Below are 22,872 nucleotides of genomic sequence, written 5' to 3' on the forward strand. Positions count from 1 at the left end.
TGCAGTCTGTGGCTAGTTTGCATTGTTGTCTGCCATTGTAGTGTTGGACAGCTGGATGTGAACAGCGCGTAGCGTTGGCAGTTGGAGGTGAGCCGCCAGCAGTGGTGGATGTGAGGAGAGAGATGGCGGAGTTTTGAAATTACATATATTATGACTTGTCATGATATTAAGGTAAATACATTGTTTGTTCTCTATTAATATCTTTCATTTGCTATCTCTATCAGTAGTTAGTGCCTTCCGTAGTTTGAATCTTTTATTTAGCTGGCAGTAGTGGCGCTCGCTGTATTGCAGTAGTTCGAGTAACGAAGATTTTTGTGAGGTAAGTGATTTCTGAAAGGTATAGTTTAATGTTACTCAGAGCCATTCTTTTGCAGGGATCTTTGATAGTCAGATTGCGTTGCGCTAAAAATATTGTGTGTCAGTTTAAGCACAGTCGTGTATAAATTGTTTAAAGGGGACGTTAAAATAGATAAACTCCAGTGGAAGACTCTGCAGGAGAGACGCTCAGTAGCTCGGTACGGACTTTTGTTGAAGTTTCGAGAACATACCTACACCGAGAAGTCAAGCGGTATACTGTTTCCTCCTACGTATATCTCGCGAAGAGACCATGAGGATAAAATCAGAGAGATTAGTGCCCACACAGAGGCATATCGACAATCTTTCTTTCGACGAACAATACGAGACTGGAATAGAAGGGAGGACCGATAGAGGTACTCAATGTACCCTCCACCACACAGCGTCAGGTGGCTTGTGGTGTATGGATGTTGATGTTGATGTAGATGTAGACTGTGTGGTGTGTGTTCTGGGCAGGAGGAGTGTTCCACCTGTAAAATGATGAGATCTTTTTCATACATAAATGGGAGAAGTTACTTAATGTGTTTGAAAAAAAAGATTACAGTTTAAATAATTTTCTTACGTTCTATAGCACTTTAACACTCGTCCATACTTCCAGGACACCCTCTAGAAGCAGTGGGAGACATGAGCGACGTACCTGCAGGATGTACCCCCTGGCGTAGTCCTCGTGCGTCCAGCCGAAGCCGGCGAGCACGTGGAGCACCTCCTCGCGGCGCAGCACGGAGAAGAGCCTGTCCAGCAGGATCTTGAGCCTGATGGGCAGCGCCTGGCAGCCGTACAGCACGAGGCTCGCGATGTCGAAGGCGGCGTTCGCCTGCACCGGCTCCACGGGCAGCGCCGGCGCCTGCTGCCTGCCTCCCAGCTTGTCCAGCGCTGTACATACACAAGAGGCGACAACGTGTACACGCTCTCACTCGCACGGTATTCAATAATGTCCCTAGCATAATGACTTTTTAGAAGTGCAGTAAGTTCTCATTTAGTTCAAACACGTAAGTGGTTTTTAATGCAGTGAGCCGCGCGGGGTAGCCGCGTCGTCTGAAGCGTCTTGTCCCGGTCCGCGCGGCTTCCCCCCCCGGTGGAGGTTCGAGTCCTCCTTCGGGCAAGAGTGTGTGCGTTCTCCGTAGCGTAAGTAAGTTTAAGGTAAGCTTAGGAACCGATTACCTAAACACTTTAGTCCCATAAAATCTTACCACTGATTTAATGCAGTATTGTAAGAAGACGATAATTTTACCTCTGATCACACAATTAAAGCTTTCACGGCTGGTGCTGACATGAAACTTCCGGGCTTTTAGGTCGTGGTCGATGTATAAAACTTTCTCCTAACGTTTCCTCTCCGACTCCCGCAGATGCCTTCAGATGTTGGTTGGTTGGAGGAAAGGGACGAAACAGCAAGGTCATCGGTCCCATAGGATTATGGAAGGATCGGGAAGGAAGTCCGCCGTGCCCTTTCAAAGGAACTACCCCGGCATTTGCCTGAAGCGATCTATCTACAGAGATAAAATGGCGAACTGCCTCTGAAGATGCTTCCCGCAGTCAGATAGGGCACGTCAGGAGTACGTTTTATACACCGACCACGGTCTAATGGCTCAGAAGTTTTAAGTGGTGCATTTTACCTCTGTTGGCGACCTTGCAGACTGCGAAGGCATTTGGACGAAATGATGACAGATTGTACTTGCTAATAGTATCATATCGCAGACAACATTCGTGAATGTGCGATAATAAACTTCAACGCTATATATATATATATATATTTTCTGCTCCTAAACCACTAGACCAACTTCAACCAAACATAGCACACGTATCGCCTACTGTCTCCAAAGAAACGCTGTGTGGGTAAGAAAGACCTACCTATCAAAGTTCATAGTTCATGGGGTGGTGGTGGAAAGGTAGTGTAGCCCACGACGCTCCTATGTCTATATCCCATATTTTATTCATCCAGTACTTGAGACTGAAAGCACCTCATGACTTGCAACTAACACTACATGTAACGTCAAACCTTTATGAAACATTTTCTCAGTGACAACCCCCACAAAAAGAAAAAGGGAAAAAGTTTGTCACTTATTACAAATTCGCTGCTCATGCAGTAAAACAGCCGCATGAAGAATGACTTTTAATTTGTAACGTCTGTACTACTAACCGAGCGCCACCCTTTGCAGACTGTATTCATACTCCTAACTGTATCTAACAGCAAAATTATATTATTGTAGCCGGCCGCGGTGGTCTAGCGGTTCTAGGCGCTCAGTCCGGAACCGCGCGACTGCTACGGTCGCAGGTTCGAATCCTGCCTCGGGCATGGATGTGTGTGATGTCCTTAGGTTAGTTAGGTTCAAATAGTTCTAAGTTCTAGGGGACTGATGACCACAGATGTTTAGTCCCATAGTGCTCAGAGCCAGAGCCATATTATTGTACGATATGTACATCAGGAGATATGACGTCATAAACACTGGGGCATGAACAACTGCCGCATCATGCATGACGTTTAAATTTATTACTTCTTTGCTACTAACTCTATCCGCTACAAATTTCGCCTACAGTAGCTATATATACCCCCTGGTGTGCTCGAAAAATGAAATCATTGTACGACACATACTTGAGGTGATATAGCGTCATAAACATTGAGCTGCACGGTAGTGAAACTCCAGGGCGAAATGAGCTAGTTCTACAGGTGAAACACCTGTACAAATTCGTATGATGTATGTTAAATATATGTGAAATACACTCCTGGAAATGGAAAATAGAACACATTGACACCGGTGTGTCAGACCCACCATACTTGCTCCGGACACTGCGAGAGGGCTGTACAAGCAATGATCACACGCACGGCACAGCGGACACACCAGGAACCGCGGTGTTGGCCATCGAATGGCGCTAGCTGCGCAGCATTTGTGCACCGCCGTCGTCAGTGTCAGCCAGTTTGCCGTGGCATACGGAGCTCCATCGCAGTCTTTAACACTGGTAGCATGCCGCGACAGCGTGGACGTGAACCGTATGTGCAGTTGACGGACTTTGAGCGAGGGCGTATAGTGGGCATGCGGGAGGCCGGGTGGACGTACCGCCGAATTGCTCAACACGTGGGGCGTGAGGTCTCCACAGTACATCGATGTTGTCGCCAGTGGTCGGCGGAAGGTGCACGTGCCCGTCGACCTGGGACCGGACCGCAGCGACGCACGGATGCACGCCAAGACCGTAGGATCCTACGCAGTGCCGTAGGGGACCGCACCGCCACTTCCCAGCAAATTAGGGACACTGTTGCTCCTGGGGTATCGGCGAGGACCATTCGCAACCGTCTCCATGAAGCTGGGCTACGGTCCCGCACACCGTTAGGCCGTCTTCCGCTCACGCCCCAACATCGTGCAGCCCGCTTCCAGTGGCGTCGCGACAGGCGTGAATGGAGGGACGAATGGAGACGTGTCGTCTTCAGCGATGAGAGTCGCTTCTGCCTTAGTGCCAATGATGGTCGTATGCGTGTTTGGCGCCGTGCAGGTGAGCGCCACAATCAGGACTGCATACGACCGAGGCACACAGGGCCAACACCCAGCATCATGGTGTGGGGAGCGATCTCCTACACTGGCCGTACACCACTGGTGATCGTCGAGGGGACACTGAATAGTGCACGGTACATCCAAACCGTCATCGAACCCATCGTTCTACCATTCCTAGACCGGCAAGGGAACTTGCTGTTCCAACAGGACAATGCACGTCCGCATGTATCCCGTGCCACCCAACGTGCTCTAGAAGGTGTAAGTCAACTACCCTGGCCAGCAGGATCTCCGGATCTGTCCCCCATTGAGCATGTTTGGGACTGGATGAAGCGTCGTCTCACGCGGTCTGCACGTCCAGCACGAACGCTGGTCCAACTGAGGCGCCAGGTGGAAATGGCATGGCAAGCCGTTCCACAGGACTACATCCAGCATCTCTACGATCGTCTCCATGGGAGAATAGCAGCCTGCATTGCTGCGAAAGGTGGATATACACTGTACTAGTGCCGACATTGTGCATGCTCTGTTGCCTGTGGCTATGTGCCTGTGGTTCTGTCAGTGTGATCATGTGATGTATCTGACCCCAGGAATGTGTCAATAAAGTTTCCCGTTCCTGGGACAATGAATTCACGGTGTTCTTATTTCAATTTCCTGGAGTGTATATCTGATACGTGCGAACGCGAGCAAATCAACGGTTAAAAAGATCATCCTAGATCTCTCGAACGATTTCAACCAAATTTAGCACACCCGTAAGTTACGATCTGGAAAGAAATACTGTGGGCGCAAGAACCACCAGCCTCTAGTGGGACGCACGCAGCTCGTGGTCTAGCGGTTAGCGTTGCTGCCTGTGGATCACAGGGTTTCGGATTTGATTCCCGGCCACGTCGGGTATTTTCTCCACCCGGGGACTGGGTGTTAGTGTTATCCTCATCATTTCATCATCTTTCAGGGAAACGGAGAGTGGGCAGTGAAAAGATTGGGAATTTGTACGGGCGCTGATAACCATGCCGCTGAGCTCCTCACAGAGCACAATCATTATCATTATCATTACCCTCTTTGTGTGTGCGTCATAGCGTGAAGAGAGAAGGGGGAGGGCGAGACGTACACAGATAGGTTGAGAAGAGAAGATGGACAGCGAGAGGGGGGTGGGGTAATGTACAGAGAGAGGGAAGCGGTGATCGACAGAGAAAAGAGAGGTGAGAATGGAGGAGGATATGAACAACGACAGGTGGAGGAGGAGATGGGATGTGGAAATAGAGAAAGGAGGGAGAAGGAAGTGGACAGTGAGGGGGGGGGGGGAAGAGACGGACTAATAGAAACTTCGATTAAATACACACCAAGGCAACTCAGCTACTGAGTTAGTTAAGCTGTACATTAACATAAGTGAAATCTCTGCCTTCCCGTTTCCTGTGTGTCACGAGACGAGAGTGACTCGGAAATTACTTAACATTATTCCCGCAGTACAGAGGTGAGAATCAACATCAAAAGATAATATAAATCACATATGCGTTTCATGAATCAGTCACTATATGCAAGAGATTTATAATTTTGAAAAAAAAATTCCCACCAGTATCACCACCATACTTCAATAAGAAAACGCAATGGCCTACAGAATAATCATTGTGTTTTTGAGATATTATAACCCGCAGATGTAAATGAGCATCTATTCCTATAGATAGTTACTGTGCCGTATCGTAGATTGTTCATCAGATGATGGCGCCATTTCCTTAACTGCTTTATCTTATCCATACGGGAGACATCTTATGATTAGAAGATAATGTCGCATTATCATATCAGAATAATTTGAAGTGTTTCTTCTGTCTTTATAGTGTCCCCTCGATAATCTAAAAGAAATTAATGGCTTTCTGTTACCACACTGTTATTATGATCTTTTATTAACTGCTAGGCGCTTGTCTATTCTTACAGAATTTGTCTTCCGGCTTACGTCTTGTATAATGTGGTGTTGACGGCATAGCATTTATTAAAAAGCTTTACAATATTTAAAGGTATTGTCAAAATGTGCTCAGTCAGTGATAGTACTTTTAACATTACAAGATCACATCTCTTCTTTCTTTCATTGAAACAATATTTTTTAATTCAAATTTTACTTTATCTTAATTAATAAAATAAGCTGCTTGTGGCCTACAATCAAACTTTTTATAGAGTATCTCTGAATAATGTGCTAAACTTGAAAACCAAGACCGCAGAACCAACACAGATTTACCAGCATCGGATAACTGGCGAAACGTAAGCAATCTTGAAGTAATAGTACTTACCCCTTTTTTCGATAAATATCAACGAGTTTCATAATGTTTTTATATGGTATCATTACTCCACTCAGGAAGAATCAAAATACAAGAATACGCTAATCCAGGCATATATAAAATTACATGGGACAATTGTAACGAAGTTTACTTTGGACAAACAGGACGAGAACTTATCATCATATTTAGAGAACATGCTAGAAATAGTGACAGCAGCCAATCGAATCTCTTCATGGATTTAAAAATCCAAAACTATAAAATCGACAAAATCAAAACAGCATTTCAAATCTTAGACAAAATACCAAAAGGACTCCACATGAACGTATTGGAAGAACTGGAAATGTATATATAAACGTTAAAAATCGTTCGTACGATATATAAAATGGACAGCCCGACATCAAATATAAACATTACCTAGAAAATTTTATCGACATTCTAGAACATGCCAAAGGACATAATCGACCAAATAGTACACAAACAACTAAATAATCTCTAAATCAAATAATTTCTCAGAGTAAAGGTCACTACACTATAACCGGTTCGTAAACATACAGCGTCATTGAGAACTGTCAACTATCTGTCAAATTACTACGTGGCTTCATTTTACAATAATAAAAACAGTGAAGATTGACAAAAGGATTCAGCAGTGATGCCGTATGTATGTCTTTCCCAGCTAGACATATGTATGTAGACGTATGTATACACATGTGCAATTAACTTCGCATACAAATATCGCAAATAAATGAAATTTACAGACTTGTTTATTTGCATGTGTACTTGACAATGACAATACCGCCGAAATAGGGCTATTGTACGAAATATAATAACATCGCAGATAGCTAACTTGGAACATTCAATTTAAATTGTCACATTACAACATTTTTCTTGCTGCAGGCCCCACTATACAAAAATGTTGAGCTTCATAATGGTGTACTCCACATTTTAACGCCATTGGAAAAAACAAGACCGCCGTTCTCGCCTACCTATTTATTTTCGGTGCCTAACAGATTTTAGCAGTGTTACTCATACATTAAAATACTCGGATATGTGTTCACCATGTAGTGATGTCTGGAACCAGCAGGGGAATAGCAGGGAACGGGAACTGTCGTGTTACGTGGATAGTGTGTGTGTGTGTACGTGTGTGCTGTGTGAGGACGTGTTGTGTGCTTGAGAGATAAGAGAGAGAGAGAGAGAGAGAGAGAGAGAGAGAGAGAGAGAGATTGGCTGGGGGAGTGGGGAGGGGGGAGATGTGGTGAGAGAGAGAGAGAGAGAGAGAGAGAGAGAGAGAGAGAGAGAGAGAGAACCGGGGGGAAGCAGAACGCTAACTACCTTACCAAACAAGAAACACGTGCAATAACTATCACCCATTTAAATATGCCTTCCGCTCTGTGATTACTATCGACTATTTGCAGTTAAGGCCATGTAATGAGGACATTAACTTCAAAGGAACTTGGTACTGGGCTATCCACCAGCAAATACCTCATAACTCATGATTCCTTAATTGTGGTGTCAGGCGCAAGAAATTGTCGCCATTAACGTGATGAGAGCAGGCCACATGGCTGCCTAAAAAAATGTAACACCTGATGAAGTTAATATACCCTCCGAACTGCAATTACTATGCAGTTTAAGACGCTATCGTGCTATTTTCTAATAGAGTGTGTGGAATATAAGAAAAAAGAGTTCTAGTTGGGTACTCAAAATTGTTTGTTACTTCTCACTCTCGTTCTTCTAACTTTGAACAATCAGTCCTGTGAATGTGTTTAGAAGTTCATTGGACTTCGTAAAATGGGTCTTTATTGATACTATAAGTTTGAAACAGTTTCCTTCTTTACGTCGATAATCCTGTGGTAAAGCTTCATTCAACATGCCACAATGTTCACTGTTTTTCAATGCATTATAGTAACTTAATTAGAAAATTCCAGGTTTTTGATGTCCATTGCAAGGAGTAATCTAATTTGCAGTCTCATTTTTCTGAATTTTTTATTTGGTTGTATGGGCCATTCCTAGATTTATATACCTGCTCTACAAACCACCGATAAGTTCATAGCATACAGTACTTAACACTGTAACACATTTTAGGATTCCTTCCCGTTCCAACACTTAACTAGTCTAATCTTTTGTTCGCGGTTCCCACCTCAGCAGTATGAGAGGGTTTGAAGTATACTCATGGATTCTTGACGTAATTATGGTTCTTGAACCCTTGTAAGTAGGATTTCACAGTGTTATTTGCTTTGACCTTCAAGCGTCTACAGGATTTCGGTGAGGCTCTTCCGCGAGTCACGCAATGCTTCAACGATTTGTATCGTCACTGTTTGTATATCCTCAGTGCCCCCAGTACCTGAACACTGTTTTAAGATGTGAAGCGTAAGTTATTTGTATACTGTCTCCTTTATAGACTAAGTGTTTTTCCCAGTATCGTGCCAATCGCCGGCCGCTGTGGCCGAGCGGTTCTAGGCGCTTCAGTCCGGTACCGCGCTGCTGCTACGGTCGCAGGTTCGAATCCTGCCTCGGGCATGGATGTGTGTGATGTCCTTAGGTTAGTTAGGTTTAGGTGGTTCTAAGTCTAGGGGACTGATGTTAAGTCCCACAGTGCTTAGACCCATTTGAACTTTCTTTTCTTTTTTTTTTTTTTTTTTCTTTTTCGTGCCAATCAACTGGAGTCTGCCATATGCTTTACGTATGACTGAGCCTACAAATTATTAGATCCAGGTATTTACATGAGTTGACTGATTCAAATTGTGACTCTTTGTCGTGGTAGTTTTTATTTATTTATTTTATTTTATTAATTTTTTGAGGCATCAGTTTTCCTGCGGTTTGATGATCCCCTCTGCGAAGTCCTCTTCTGCCCATCTCTTCATGTCAGAGTAAACTTTGCACCCTATGACGTCGATTGTTTGATGTGTTTATACGAACCACTGTCTTTGTCTATGGATTTACCCTCTACAGGTCCCTTCTGTACTATGGAAATTATTCCCTGATGTTTTTAACACACGCCGTATCATACTGTCGCTTCTTCTTGTCAGTGTTTTCCACGTGTTCCTTACTTCACCGATTCTGTGCAGAACATCCTCATTTCTTACCTCATCAATCGACTTAATTTTCAACACCACATATCAAACACTTCGATTCTCTTCTGTTCCGATCTTCTCACAGTCCATGGTTGACTATCATACAAATCTGTGCTCTGCATGAACGATAAATTACTTAAATTAAGGGCTAAACTTGATACCAATAGACTTCTCTTGTAGTCGTAGTCATAGATAACTACTGCTTTCCCTTTTCTGAAATTAATTATTTTACATTTCTGTACCCATCCTGTCAGCGTCTGCGTTACCACGCCGCTTTGGGGGGTCCAGGGAGGCCGACATCGGAACGACAAAGAGAACTGGACTGGTGTGCCGGCCAGCTTTGATGTGGTTTCTGGGCGATTTCCTACATCCGACTGGTATCCACATCCTTCCTTGGTTATACTATTCGCAAAATTTTCGGAAAAGTTTTCAAATTTTCTCATGGAACAACACTAGACCCGGACAGATAGGGTGCACAATTTCCGGCTCTGGGGCGGCGGTGAGTGGTGGTGGGGGGGGGGGGAGGAGGGGGGGAGGGAGGGGAGGAAGAGGGATGGCGACTAAAGGGCAGCCGACCACCCTGACACCACGAAGACATTGGATAATGCCAGTAAAAAGAAGAAAAGACGATACTTTTGCGTTTGTGAGTAGTGTATTTAAAACAAGTTGCTCTTTCTTCCACTTGTCAAGAGTTGAATGGATATTCTTGTAGTTTGTTTCTCAGATAGTGATTCGTTATAGTTGAAAGCAAAGGAAGCAAAATTAATATTTAACGACCCGACGACAAAGAGGTCGTTAGAGATGGAGCACTAGTTCGGATTAAGGAGGTAAGGGGGAGGAAATTGTCACTGCCCATTTCAAAGGAACCATCCCAGCATTTCCCCTAAGGATTTACGGAAATCAAGGAAAAACATAGATCTGTGTGGCCGAACAAGGATTTGAACTCGTCCTCTAGAATGTGCGTCCAGTGTGCGAACTACGGCACCATCTCGTTCTATTACAGTTATCACAATCATTCGTAATAATTAAACAATGAGTTGCAAAAGTCGTGGGACAGCGATATGCACATATACAGATAGTGTTGGAACACAAGATAAGAAAGTGCAGTGTATTGACGGAGCTGCCTTTTATACTTACGTGATTCATGTGAAAAGGTGTCACACGACGGGAATTAACACACTTTGAATGCGGAATGGGGCTGGAGCTAGACGCATGAGACATTCCATTTCGAAAATGGTTTGAGAATTCAACATTCCGAGATCCAAAGTGGCAAGAGTGTGCCGAGAATAGCAAATATCAGGCGTTACCTCTCACCACGGAGAACGCAGGCGCCGACGACCTTCACGTAATGACCGAGAGCAGGGTCGTCTGCGTAGAGTTGTCAGTGACAGGAGACAAGCAACACTACATGATATAACCATAGAAATCAATGTGGCAAGCACAACGAACGTGTCCGTTAGGAGGTGAAATTTGGCGTTAATGGGCTATGGCAGGAGACGACGGACGCCAGTTCTATTGCTAACAGCATAACATCGCCTGCAGCGACTCTCCTGGACTCGTGACCATATTGGTTGGGCCCTGGACGACTGGAAAACCGTGGTCTGATCAGATGATTCTTGATTTCAGTTGGCAAGAGCTGACGGTACGGTTAGACAGAGGTGCAGACCCCAAGAAGCAGTGGACATTGGTTGTCAACAACGCAAAGTGGAAGCTGGTGGCGACTCCATAATGGTGTGGGCTGCTTTTACATGGAATGGACTGCGTCCTATGGTCGAACTGAGGCCATCACTGACTGGAAATGGTTTCATCCAGTTACTTGCAGACCATTTACAGCCTTTCATGGACTTTTATCTTCCCAATTTTATCGACGACAGTGCGCCTTGTCTCCGGGCCACAATTGTTCGTGATTGGTTTTAAGAACATTCTGGACAATTCTAGCGAATGATTTGGCCACTCACATCGTAAAACATAAATCCAATGGACCATTCATGGGACATAAAAGAGATGACAGCTCGCTCACAAAATCCTGCACCGACAGCACTTTTGCAACTATGTATGGATATGGAGCCAGCATGGCTCCAGCACCTCTGCAGGGCTTCCATCGACGTGCTGAGTCCATGCCACGTCGAGATGTTGCACTATAACGGGAAAAAGGAGATCCGACACGATTTGAGGGCGTATCCCATGACTTTTCTCGCCTCAGAGTACCTCATCTGTGGGAGTTCATTGTTTCTATTGTCTTCCGGATCGCCAATAAAGAACATGGAGAACAACAGTATCAGGACACTACCCTGTGGCACGTCTGTCGATGACTGTCGATCTAAATTCTAAGACAACATGGCCCTTAGGGAGCAGTATACCCTTAAACCGGTCACAAGTTTTGTTTTATACGTCATACAGTTACACTTTTGTTATTAAATGATCTTGTATTACCAAATTAATTTTTCTCGGAGATCAACAAATACAGTATCCTCTTGACAGGATCAAGGCATCCACGATGCTACGAGAGGAAAGCTATTTGTCCAAAGCCCCCTTTTCTTTTTGCGCTTTCAGTATCCCCTATTAGTGTAATATGGTCCAAAGCCACTAAAGTAAAATAAAGTGGCACTCATAGCGCAAGATTGTGGCGAGGGTTTGTAGTGCAGTGTTGCTGTACAGTCGCGCCTATTGTGTCTCCGCAGCCGGCGTACCGTTAACCAGCGCTGCACAGCGCAGCGTCTCCGCCGCCTAAGGAGGCGGCAGCAGTGAAGTCCCTGAATGAGGAGCGGACACGGGCAGCCCTTTGAGCCCCTGGAGGAAGCAGACAGCGTGTCATTATTGGGCCGCCTGCGTCCTCCCCACCACGCTTAGGCTCGGCCGCTGCTGCAGTGGGGCGTGGCAGTGCGGCGGCGCCCAGACAAAGGCCCCCGCTGCGCTCCCTTCATCGCCGGCGAACAAAACTTTGCGGTGAGCAGACACGGCTGTCAACGGCTGCCCCGACGCTCGGCAGTCGTCGCAGTTGGATCGAGCGTAAAGGCCGTGCACCGTCCCTTAGTGTTTTCTCCATCTCCCTCAGCCCTGTTTGCAGAGTCTGTGGCAGGAGCTACCTCCCTCTTTGTTGCGCTGTGAAGGATCACGCATCTCGGAATCGTTCAGATTTGTTCCTTGACAAACGTAGCCAACGTAATCTCACCAGACAAAATGCAAGTAATCTTCTAACAAGCATCACTGGCCACATGTGCTATAGAATTGCTGCCAGGCAGTCGTATGACCCTCCACCACAGACGCTTCCGATGAAGTGATGTTCCAGTCAGTTGTCTGGAATAAGTGCACTGGGAATGGTTAATACGAAGGGGTGACACAAAGACAGGAAATAGCAATCCTATGAAACTTCCTGGCAGATTAAAACTGTGTGCCCGACCGAGACTCGAACTCGGGACCTTTGCCTTTCGCGGGCAAGTGCTCTACCATCTGAGCTACCGAAGCACGACTCACGCCCGGCCCTCACAGCTTTACTTCTGCCAGTACCTCGTCTCCTACCTTCCAAAGTAAAGCGAGTTCGAGCCTCGGTCGGGCACACAGTTTTAATCTGCCAGGAAGTTTCACTCCGCTGCAGAGTGAAAATCTCATTCTGATTAGCAATCCTGTTTGGACGCGACTATAATCACATAGTGGACGAAATTGCCAGAATTGTTGGTGTACCAATGCGGACCGTCCAACGCGGCTACAAGAAATGGTGTTACACGCCGTATGAACAGGGTTTGTATGGAGATCCTAAGCAACAGGGATCGGATGGCTATCGGTATCAGTCCGACAGAAATAGCTGCTGTCGGTAAATGCAAGTCCTTCCCAACCAGTTTATTATCAAACATTGCGAAGAGAACGGCATATATTGGCATATGGATCCGACTATTTCAGAAAGGCAACTAATCGAGGCAGCACAGAAAACTGAACATCTTCAGTGGGCCACATAACAATAAAACCGGATAGCACCTGACTGGAGTTGTACTGTGTAGTCCGACTGTCGCATTATTTTCGCTTTCCAAACGATACGAGGTACCGCGTCTACCTGTGTTTTGCGATGAACACTGAGACACCATCCTCCACCTCAACTGGTCGGGTAAAACACTCGTTCTTAATTCTATAGAAAATGTCGCGGTCTGTATGGAACGGGGAATGAAAGGTAGCAATCAACTCTCACACCGAGCGAGGTGGCGCAGTGGTTAGACACTGGACTCGCATTCGGGAGGACGACGGTTCAATCCCGCGTCCGGCCATCCTGATTTAGGTTTTCCGTGATTTCCCTAAATCGCTCCAGGCAAATGCCGGGATGGTTCCTTTCCAAGGGCACGGCTGACTTCCTTCGCCATCCTTCCCTAATCCGATGAGACCGATGACCTCGCTGTCTGGTCTCCTTCCCCAAAACAACCCCCAACCCCCCAACTCTCACACAGATTATTAGCTCTGCTGGATCCACTCGTCCATGAGTGGCTTCAGCTGGATATAGAATATCTGAAGAAACTCTTAGCCATTCTTCATGACCGAATTGAGGCCATTGTCAGAAAGTGACGTGCTGTTACAAGAACTAGCATGAAGCGCTCGGACAGCGACCAGTCGTTTGATGTACTTTCCCATAAGAGTCATTAGCATTGTGCTAAATTGCAGTGAAATGTTAGAAGCTTCCATCTGTGATACAATTGCTCACTGTCCTTAAGCAGTCCATCTGTGAATCCAAAGACCTGGCCACTAGATAGGAAATATTGGGTATACCAGGACGAATGATCAATGTTCAGGAATATGACAGGAACAATCATTCGAAGCATAAAACTCTAGTAAACATGGACTCCTTCCAAAAAGCATCCCTTAACAGCTATGAACACTTGGTCACCTTCGCTACTGTGAAACACATCTCTTCTACTGAACAACTGCTCATGACCCATAAGGTATGGGTTTTAGAGCACGTTCTACTAGACTTTTTTTTATTTTAGTCCATACTACCTCCTCGAAAAATATAGCAAGCAAAGAGCTTGCTGTAGAAGAGATTTGCTTGGCGGTATCGAAGATAAAGAACTGCTAATAGCACTTAAGGTACACGTTTTAGAGCCAGACTTTTTTGCTTCGAATGATCGTTCCTGTCATCTCCCTGAATATTGACCGTTCCTCGTGGGACACCCTGTGAAGAACACTAAAAGAATCTTCAATTGAAATCCGTCCTGGATATTACAACAACGTTTTGGTAAATCTCAACGAAGGAAGATGGGTTTTCACGTCCCGTCGATAATGAGGCCAGTAGAGACGAAGCACTTGCTTGGAATGGAGATGAATGAAAAAAAATGATCATTTCCCTTCTTTTCCCTTAATCCCTTTACGGATATCATGGAAATCCTAGAGCAGGATTACTATATGGAAATTTGAACCATCGCCGTCTTACTGTGAAATTTCGCTCGCTATGGCAAACTCAGAAAAAGAAAAAAAATCTTAGGTTGAATTACGTCAAGGTCAGAAAGCCACAAGAATCAAGTGCTTCACTATGCACAGGAACAGTATGCATTATTACCTCTTTAATAACTCTCGCCAAAGCAATTACTTTCACTAGAAGTACCTGCAGCAATTTTCTCCCTGATTCATCACACAATTTCTACCAAATAAAATGTGCTGCAGATGAATGCCCATGCATTTGACTTTGAATGTCGTATTTGCTCATCTGCTATGACATGCGCAACATCACGAGCACTTGCCAAGTCGGTGCGTTAGACGAAGAAGGAAGACACGAGTTTGACACCCTGTCGACGACTACGTCATTATGTACTGAGCACAAACTCGGATTATGGAAAGATGGAAAAGAAAATCGCTTGAGAAATTCTTGAGGGGAGTGTCGCTATGTTTGCCTTGATTGGTTCAGAGCACCACAGGATCCTAAATTTTGATGCCCGTCAGGGGACTAGAAAGAGAGTTCTTGTGCATGGTACTTTAGTGTATTCCTACTGCGTTACCTTGAGCAATATATCCCGCGGATGCGATATCTTCTCGTTGCCTTTGTGAAAAGAGACAGTACAACAATATGAAATGAAAATGATGATTGTTCAGTAATGCTATATAAATAATAAGTGCCGATTTTCTAACGAATAGCGGCGTTTTTAACATAGTGCTATGCTTTCACTATTTGAGGAGATCCCCTACCAGTACTTCGGTAGCTGCGCATTAGATAGCTCGCAGAATTCTTTTTCTGTCATTTGATGCAATTTACGTCTCTGTTACTGCTGAATGTACCTCAGAAAATTAAGTACCCGCTAGATTAAGATGCAACGGTAAACCAGCGCCAGCCGTGAGAGGCTGCCTACGCCAGAGAACACACTCACATGCAGAGCCGGAACAGGATGACACCTAGTGGAACACTATAGCTATCCACTCTGACATCGAATTTACGGTCACTTTATTTTTAAATTCGAATGTACCACAACGTTTCCAAACAGAGAATTGCGGATGACTAGCAGAACGTGTACAGAACCTGTCATGGACGGACGCAGCTCGTTCCAAAAGCAAATAGAAGTAGTCCTCTTCGGGTGAGGACGCACTCCGGGGCGTTCGGATAAATAAACGGGACATGCGGTGCTCTGCAGTTTCTCGAGGGCGCACGTTTCGGGGAATGTTTATTAAAAGCATAGCCATTCCCCAACAGCCTCACGGGCAAACTTCCATCAGTCGCCTACGTGTCTCACAGGGCCGACCCATATGTGACGGAATTCTGTAGGAATAGACCTAAGAGGTGTGTAGTTTTAGCCTTCCTAATTCTCAAATATGCGCTAAGAGAAAGAAATAGACACACCATGAGGGAACTATCGGAATGGGACGGAAATCGGTAGATGTCATGTGTATGTACAGACAAACAAATGATTGCAATATCAGAAAAAATTGGATAATTTCTTCTAGAGAAAACCTTCACGTATTGAGCAAGACAATTAGGCGTTTCTGGTCGTTATGCAAGCAGTAATTCGGCCTGCCACTGATTTATAGTGTTGTTGGATATCCTGAGGCATATCACGCCAAATTTACGCTTTACATAGTCAAAATACTGAGATGGTTGGAGGTGGTGGGCCTTGTGCGTAATGCTTCAAAGTTCCCAACAAGGGAGGAGACCCGGTGACATTTCTGGCCAAGGTATGGTTTGGCAAGTTCTAAGACTGGTAGTAGAAACTCTCGACGCGTGCGGGTGGACATTATCTTGCTGAATTATATGCACAGGAAGACTTGCTGTGAAGAGTAGCAAAACGGGGAGGGGGGGGGGGGGGGGGGTAGAATATTGTCGACATACTGTTGTGCTGTAACCAAAGGCGTCCATTTATGAAAATAAATGGTGCCTCAAATAGTTAAAATAGTTACCCCAGGCTGTGGGGCTGTGTGGCGGGCGAGAATGATGTTGGTGTCCCACCGCGGTCCATGGCGTCTCCACTCACGTCTCCGCTGGTCAGTGGGGCTCAGTTCGAAGCGGGACTCATCGCTGAAGACAAATCGACTCCAGTCAAACAGATTCCCGGCTGAAGACGTGTCTGGAGATGCCCCTGACTAGGATGGGACGCTATACTGAATGTCACCCACTAAACTATCCAGGAACCAGGCGTGATGTCCTGGGGTGCCATTTCCTCACATAGCAGGACCCTTTTGATTGTCACTTGCGAAACCCTTAAAGCAAAGCGGTGTGTCGACGATAGTTTACGCCCTGCTATGTAGAACTTCATAGCAAGCTATCTTGGGCTTAAATTTCAGTAATATAAAGCCCGCCCGTGAGAGTTTCTGTTGCTTGCCTTCGTACTTTCCAAATCCTACTTTGGGCAAACAATATCGCCCGACTCTTCCCAACTGAGAACGTTTGGAGCGTTATGGGCAGGGCCCTCCAACCATTTCCAGATTTTGACGATCTAACGCGCCAGTTTGACAGAATTTGAAACCATATGCCTCAGGAGGGCGTCCAACAAATCTATCAGTCAGTGAAAAGCCCAATAATGCTTGCATAAGAGCCAGAAACGAGTAATTGTCTTGTTATATGTGAAGATCTTTCTCTTGAATAAATCATCCAATTTTTCTGAAATTGTAACCAGTTGTTTGTGTGTACATGTACATCACATTTACTGATTACCGTTCCATTAGGATAACTTTTTCATGGGGCATCTTTTTTGTCTTAGAACGTATTTCGAACTCCCCATCATCGCAAAAGCATTTCTCATAGCTCTCACGAACGTTTTCAGATTTAGACCATTTTCAAATTTAACTCTGCAGAAAATTTTCCAAAATTCGAATCAAGAACAGCTGACAATACAAATAATTTAGAGGTAGACACGCTCAATGTAGCGAAGCAACTTAAGTCATTTAATAAACGCAGGTCTTCCGATCCAGACTGTATACCAGTTAGCCTGCTTCTGCAGCATGCTGAAGAAATGACTATACGTTTAGCAATGATATCCAAGGGACAGAAAGAATTATGATCCATACTTGCGCGTCAGAGAGAAACAGGCGTTTCTTATTTAGACTGCATTTATAATTACTTTTGAATAGATTATGGGAGTGGCAGTGATCAATGTGTTACAAATATTTAATATTAAAAACCGTCTTGATAACGATTTATTTAACAAGGTGACCGGTTTCGACCACTGCTGTGGTCGTCTTCAGACCATTGAGTAGGAACTTCTCCAACAGAAGGAAGTTCCTACTCAACGGTCTGAAGATGACCACAGCAGTGGTCGAAACCGGTCACCTTGATAAATACACTCCTGGAAATGGAAAAAAGAACACATTGACACCGGTGTGTCAGACCCACCATACTTGCTCCGGACACTGCGAGAGGGCTGTACAAGCAATGATCACACGCACGGCACAGCGGACACACCAGGAACCGCGGTGTTGGCCGTCGAATGGCGCTAGCTGCACAGCATTTGTGCACCGCCGCCGTCAGTGTCAGCCAGTTTGCCGTGGCATACGGAGCTCCATCGCAGTCTTTAACACTGGTAGCATGCCGCGACAGCGTGGACGTGAACCGTATGTGCAGTTGACGGACTTTGAGCGAGGGCGTATAGTGGGCATGCGGGAGTCCGGGTGGACGTACCGCCGAATTGCTCAACACGTGGGGCGTGAGGTCTCCACAGTACATCGATGTTGTCGCCAGTGGTCGGCGGAAGGTGCACGTGCCCGTCGACCTGGGACCGGACCGCAGCGACGCACGGATGCACGCCAAGACCGTAGGATCCTACGCAGTGCCGTAGGGGACCGCACCGCCACTTCCCAGCAAATTAGGGACACTGTTGCTCCTGGGGTATCGGCGAGGACCATTCGCAACCGTCTCCATGAAGCTGGGCTACGGTCCCGCACACCGTTAGGCCGTCTTCCGCTCACGCCCCAACATCGTGCAGCCCGCCTCCAGTGGTGTCGCGACAAGCGTGAATGGAGGGACGAATGGAGACGTGTCGTCTTCAGCGATGAGAGTCGCTTCTGCCTTGGTGCCAATGATGGTCGTATGCGTGTTTGGCGCCGTGCAGGTGAGCGCCACAATCAGGACTGCATACGACCGAGGCACACAGGGCCAACACCCGGCATCATGGTGTGGGGAGCGATCTCCTACACTGGCCGTACACCACTGGTGATCGTCGAGGGGACACTGAATAGTGCACGGTACATCCAAACCGTCATCGAACCCATCGTTCTACCATTCCTAAACCGGCAAGGGAACTTGCTGTTCCAACAGGACAATGCACGTCTGCATGTATCCCGTGCCACCCAACGTGCTCTAGAAGGTGTAAGTCAACTACCCTGGCCAGCAAGATCTCCGGATCTGTCCCCCATTGAGCATGTTTGGGACTGGATGAAGCGTCGTCTCACGCGGTCTGCACGTCCAGCACGAACGCTGGTCCAACTGAGGCGCCAGGTGGAAATGGCATGGCAAGCCGTTCCACAGGACTACATCCAGCATCTCTACGATCGTCTCCATGGGAGAATAGCAGCCTGCATTGCTGCGAAAGGTGGATGTACACGGTACTAGTGCCGACATTGTGCATGCTCTGTTGCCTGTGTCTATGTGCCTGTGGTTCTGTCAGTGTGATCATGTGATGTATCTGACCCCAGGAATGTGTCAATAAAGTTTCCCGTTCCTGGGACAATGAATTCACGGTGTTCTTATTTCAATTTCCAGGAGTGTATATCGTGATCAAGACTGTTTTTAATAGTAAATATTTGCATTTATAAGCTCAACAGTTTGGAAAACTCATCTGGGACTGGCGTTTAACACTTCCTAGTATATACACTGAGCAGCACGCCCGCTTAATCTGTTTCATGCGGCGCATATCGTAAGACGTGCGTGGATTCGGGCCGCGATTGGGCAACGAAACTCCGTGGGCGAGACGAAAGGTACGTCTTCGTCGGAAGTGAATAGTCTGTATATTACAAACAGCACATGTTACGGATGCCGTGGTATCAGGGACCCTTTTAGCAGTTTCCGATTAAAAATTATGATGCTGTTGAGTATTATATGCCGTTAATAGTTGACTATTTTTAAAGCACTGGAAACAATTGATCCGACGCTAAATTGTGCATATTTTCTGAAGGCTGAATAATAAATTCCATTTAATGAAACTACGTTTCAAGTGTTAAACAATGTCATAAATGTTTTATTTACTTATTTTTTTCCACAATGGTCTGTCACACAATATTATAAACTACCGCTACAATAATGATGGTAGAGACTAGTTGCTCTATTTTGTAAATAAAGCTCGCCGCATACGGTTTGTCGATACACATTCATTTCGTACCAAGCAACAAGTGCCGCTCAGCGAAGCGGACAACCAGAAGAACCTAATTCTCACAATTATCGTTTGAATTAGTGTTAGTGATAGTTCAGATCACAGCTATTTTAACGATTATGATTTACGTTATTGTGACTAATTTTGAGTTCAAACGGTGTGTCCCCTTACGTTAGGTCCGTCGACCATATTTTAAAATGTTACTGCCATGTTCTCGTGCATACGTTAATGTTTAATCCATTCAAATACGGCGGTGTTATTCGCCCTCGCCGATAGTCGCAATGTTAGATTTCTAGCTTCTACCACTATGCTCAAAGTTGATTAGGATCTTCCAGAAACTGTGTGGCCACGCTTTATTCTGTTGCACTAAGGTATGAATATGTCGCTAAATTTTGTTCTATCCAGAGATCTAAGCTTTATAACTTTATTATGCCGTGCGTATACTTTTTGTAATTATTTCGATGCAGTCTGCGTAAGTCAGTGCTTACAAATGCTAGCGACCTTTAGTTCGGCTTGCCTGTATCTGAGCCATGTACAAGATTAGGAAGAGTGCTTACCTTGCTTTTCCCCACTTTGTGAAAACATTAGTAATCATTCTTGGCTCAACTTGGTCAGTTTCAATTTATAGATGGCTTCCGTGTTCGAAAAATAATTTACAGGGCTACTATAAATGATTCAGTCGTTTCCAAAATGATATATGTCCAAAATATTACATGTGCAAATATGACTGATACATGAATTGAACCTGTAAACTCGTCAAGTTTGCATATTGTACACTATAAATCTTCTATGAGTGCCCCTCCGTCCAAACGACACACCCGCAATCTGTGCTCAAGTTCGTCCAAAGCTCATTTAGCAACAACGTCATCACGCCAACTTTGATGAGTTCTCTGAGCTGTTGTAGTGTTCTTGGCAGTGGGGGTAAGTAAACACGGTCCTTAACATGGCTCCAGAGGAAAAAGTCACCAGGCATTACGTCAGGTGGTCAGGGCGACTAGAGGAACAGGGCCACATCATCTTCTACACTAAGCCCAAACCAGCGATTTGTGCCTTCGTCGTTTAGGTTGCAACGAACATAGATGCTCCAATGAGCGGGTTTCTCGTCTTTTTGGAAGATCATATTCTCGGAATCAGCAATGGGTTGATAGGTTGTCAAAACAACCACATCTACAACATATCAAGGTAAGAGATGCCCATCGCATTCGTCTCACAGAAGAAAAACGATGCTTGCAACTTCATCTGTGACACTGCAAAGGAAACATTAGCCTTCGTCGAATGTCGTTCATGCGCCACAATATGAAGAGGATTTTCACATTGTGCCTGTTAAACTTTTCAGATAAATGGAAGGTTCCTTCGCTGATGAATGTTAGCTTGCAGGAGAAATGTCTCAAGTGCTTTCTGTATTGTTATGAGAAATTGAAGACGCCGGCCATAATATTCAGGTTTTAACTGTTGCACGAGCAGCAGATCATACGATTTGAAACGCAACCGCCGTCGCAAAATCTGCCACACAGTTTTCTGCCGTATTCCGAGTTCGTGGCTTGAGTGGACCGTTGATTGTTTTGGCCTGTCCCTCATCCTCTCCACGCTTGCTTCTGGCACTCTTGGCCGATTGGCACTTTTCTCTTTACAGTGACAACCAGTGCTCCTAAATTGCCGATAACAATGCCAAATGCTCTTTTTACAAGATGGTTCTTTTTCAGAAATCCTTCTGAATATACGCTGCTCTGTTGCAACAGATAAACATTTCGCCTATTTCAATGGGCAAAAACGCTTATTTTGCCTTTTTTGCTATTTTCTCAAAGCACTGCAGACGTAATACCAAGTGGTGAGCACGACGCAATCTCGGTGAGTATACGGTTATATTCAAATATGAATCATATTTGTATGTGTGACATTCGTACTTCGGAAAATACAGACTTTTGAAAACGAATGAGTCATTGTCAGTAGACTTGTATACCAATTTTGTCACCGAGTGACCTATTATAGGCAATAAAGGTGAACTACATGATACGTTATCGCCTTGAGTAATGTGATAATATCGTTCAGATAACAGTTCAAAAATAAAGGATCATAGTATTCTGTTAGTGTTTAAACTAAACAAATAAATTTTTGTTACTTAATTAGTTAATTGTATGTTGCATCGTTCACTTGATGAACGATTACTTTTATTGAAATGATGTGGAACGATTCAGTTTGCACAATATAAATACACGACTAATTTTGAATTTGTTTTCTTTCTTTCCACAGCTATGACATATTAAACAAAAATTTTTTTATGGAGTATGGAAGTTGTGTTACATTTAAAACTTGCTTTGCTAACTGACATTTAACTGAAAACTACCTACTGACTTCTATTCTGGGCCTCTGACTGAGTTAACGCTTACTAATAGAGGTAACATTTTTGTAATGTTGTAACTACGGGCATCACTATTCCTCAAATTGTGACGGATTATTTATGATGATTTTCATTAGCACAACCAATTTTGTGAATGTGTAACTAAAATGCCTACCTCCGGGTGAACACCATGTATTACACTAACTAGCCCCTTCTGTGCAATCAGTAATTTTTTTTTCTAAGTGATGAGTTACCCATAAAATAGTTCCATAACACATTATCAACTGGAAATATGTAAAATATGTCAGGAAGTTTATTCGTTTGTTTTCAAGACTATCAACCATACGAAGAGATAATGTAGCTCAACTTAATTTTTCCAGGGGCTCAGTAATAAGCTTTTTTCCAGTTTAAGCTTTCGTCAATATGTACAACAGAAATTTGGACTCCGTTCGTATTCAACATCAACTGTTAATATGGCTATTTGTTGTAAAGAACTAAACGTAATGTGTTTTCTCCAAACTAAGGATGAGCCCATTTTGTGAACTACTTAATAATTATTTCAATAACGACACTGACAAATTCATCTGTTGCTCTTTTTCTGAAGGG

The 22,872-nt window shown here is 44.8% G+C and overlaps 1 protein-coding gene across 1 annotated transcript in view; it reads right to left on the reverse strand.

Moving 5' to 3' along the window:
- Window positions 1–22,872, reverse strand: part of LOC126095170 (uncharacterized) — a 336,664-nt gene that overhangs the window by 27,722 nt on the left and 286,070 nt on the right. The window contains exon 4 of the mRNA XM_049909898.1: window positions 992–1,227. Coding sequence (XP_049765855.1) covers window positions 992–1,227 — 236 coding nt within the window. The remainder of the gene's footprint in view (window positions 1–991; window positions 1,228–22,872) is intronic.

This window comes from Schistocerca cancellata, chromosome 8 (genome assembly GCF_023864275.1).
Source record: "Schistocerca cancellata isolate TAMUIC-IGC-003103 chromosome 8, iqSchCanc2.1, whole genome shotgun sequence".
In the NCBI taxonomy this organism is placed as follows: Eukaryota; Metazoa; Arthropoda; class Insecta; order Orthoptera; family Acrididae; genus Schistocerca; species Schistocerca cancellata.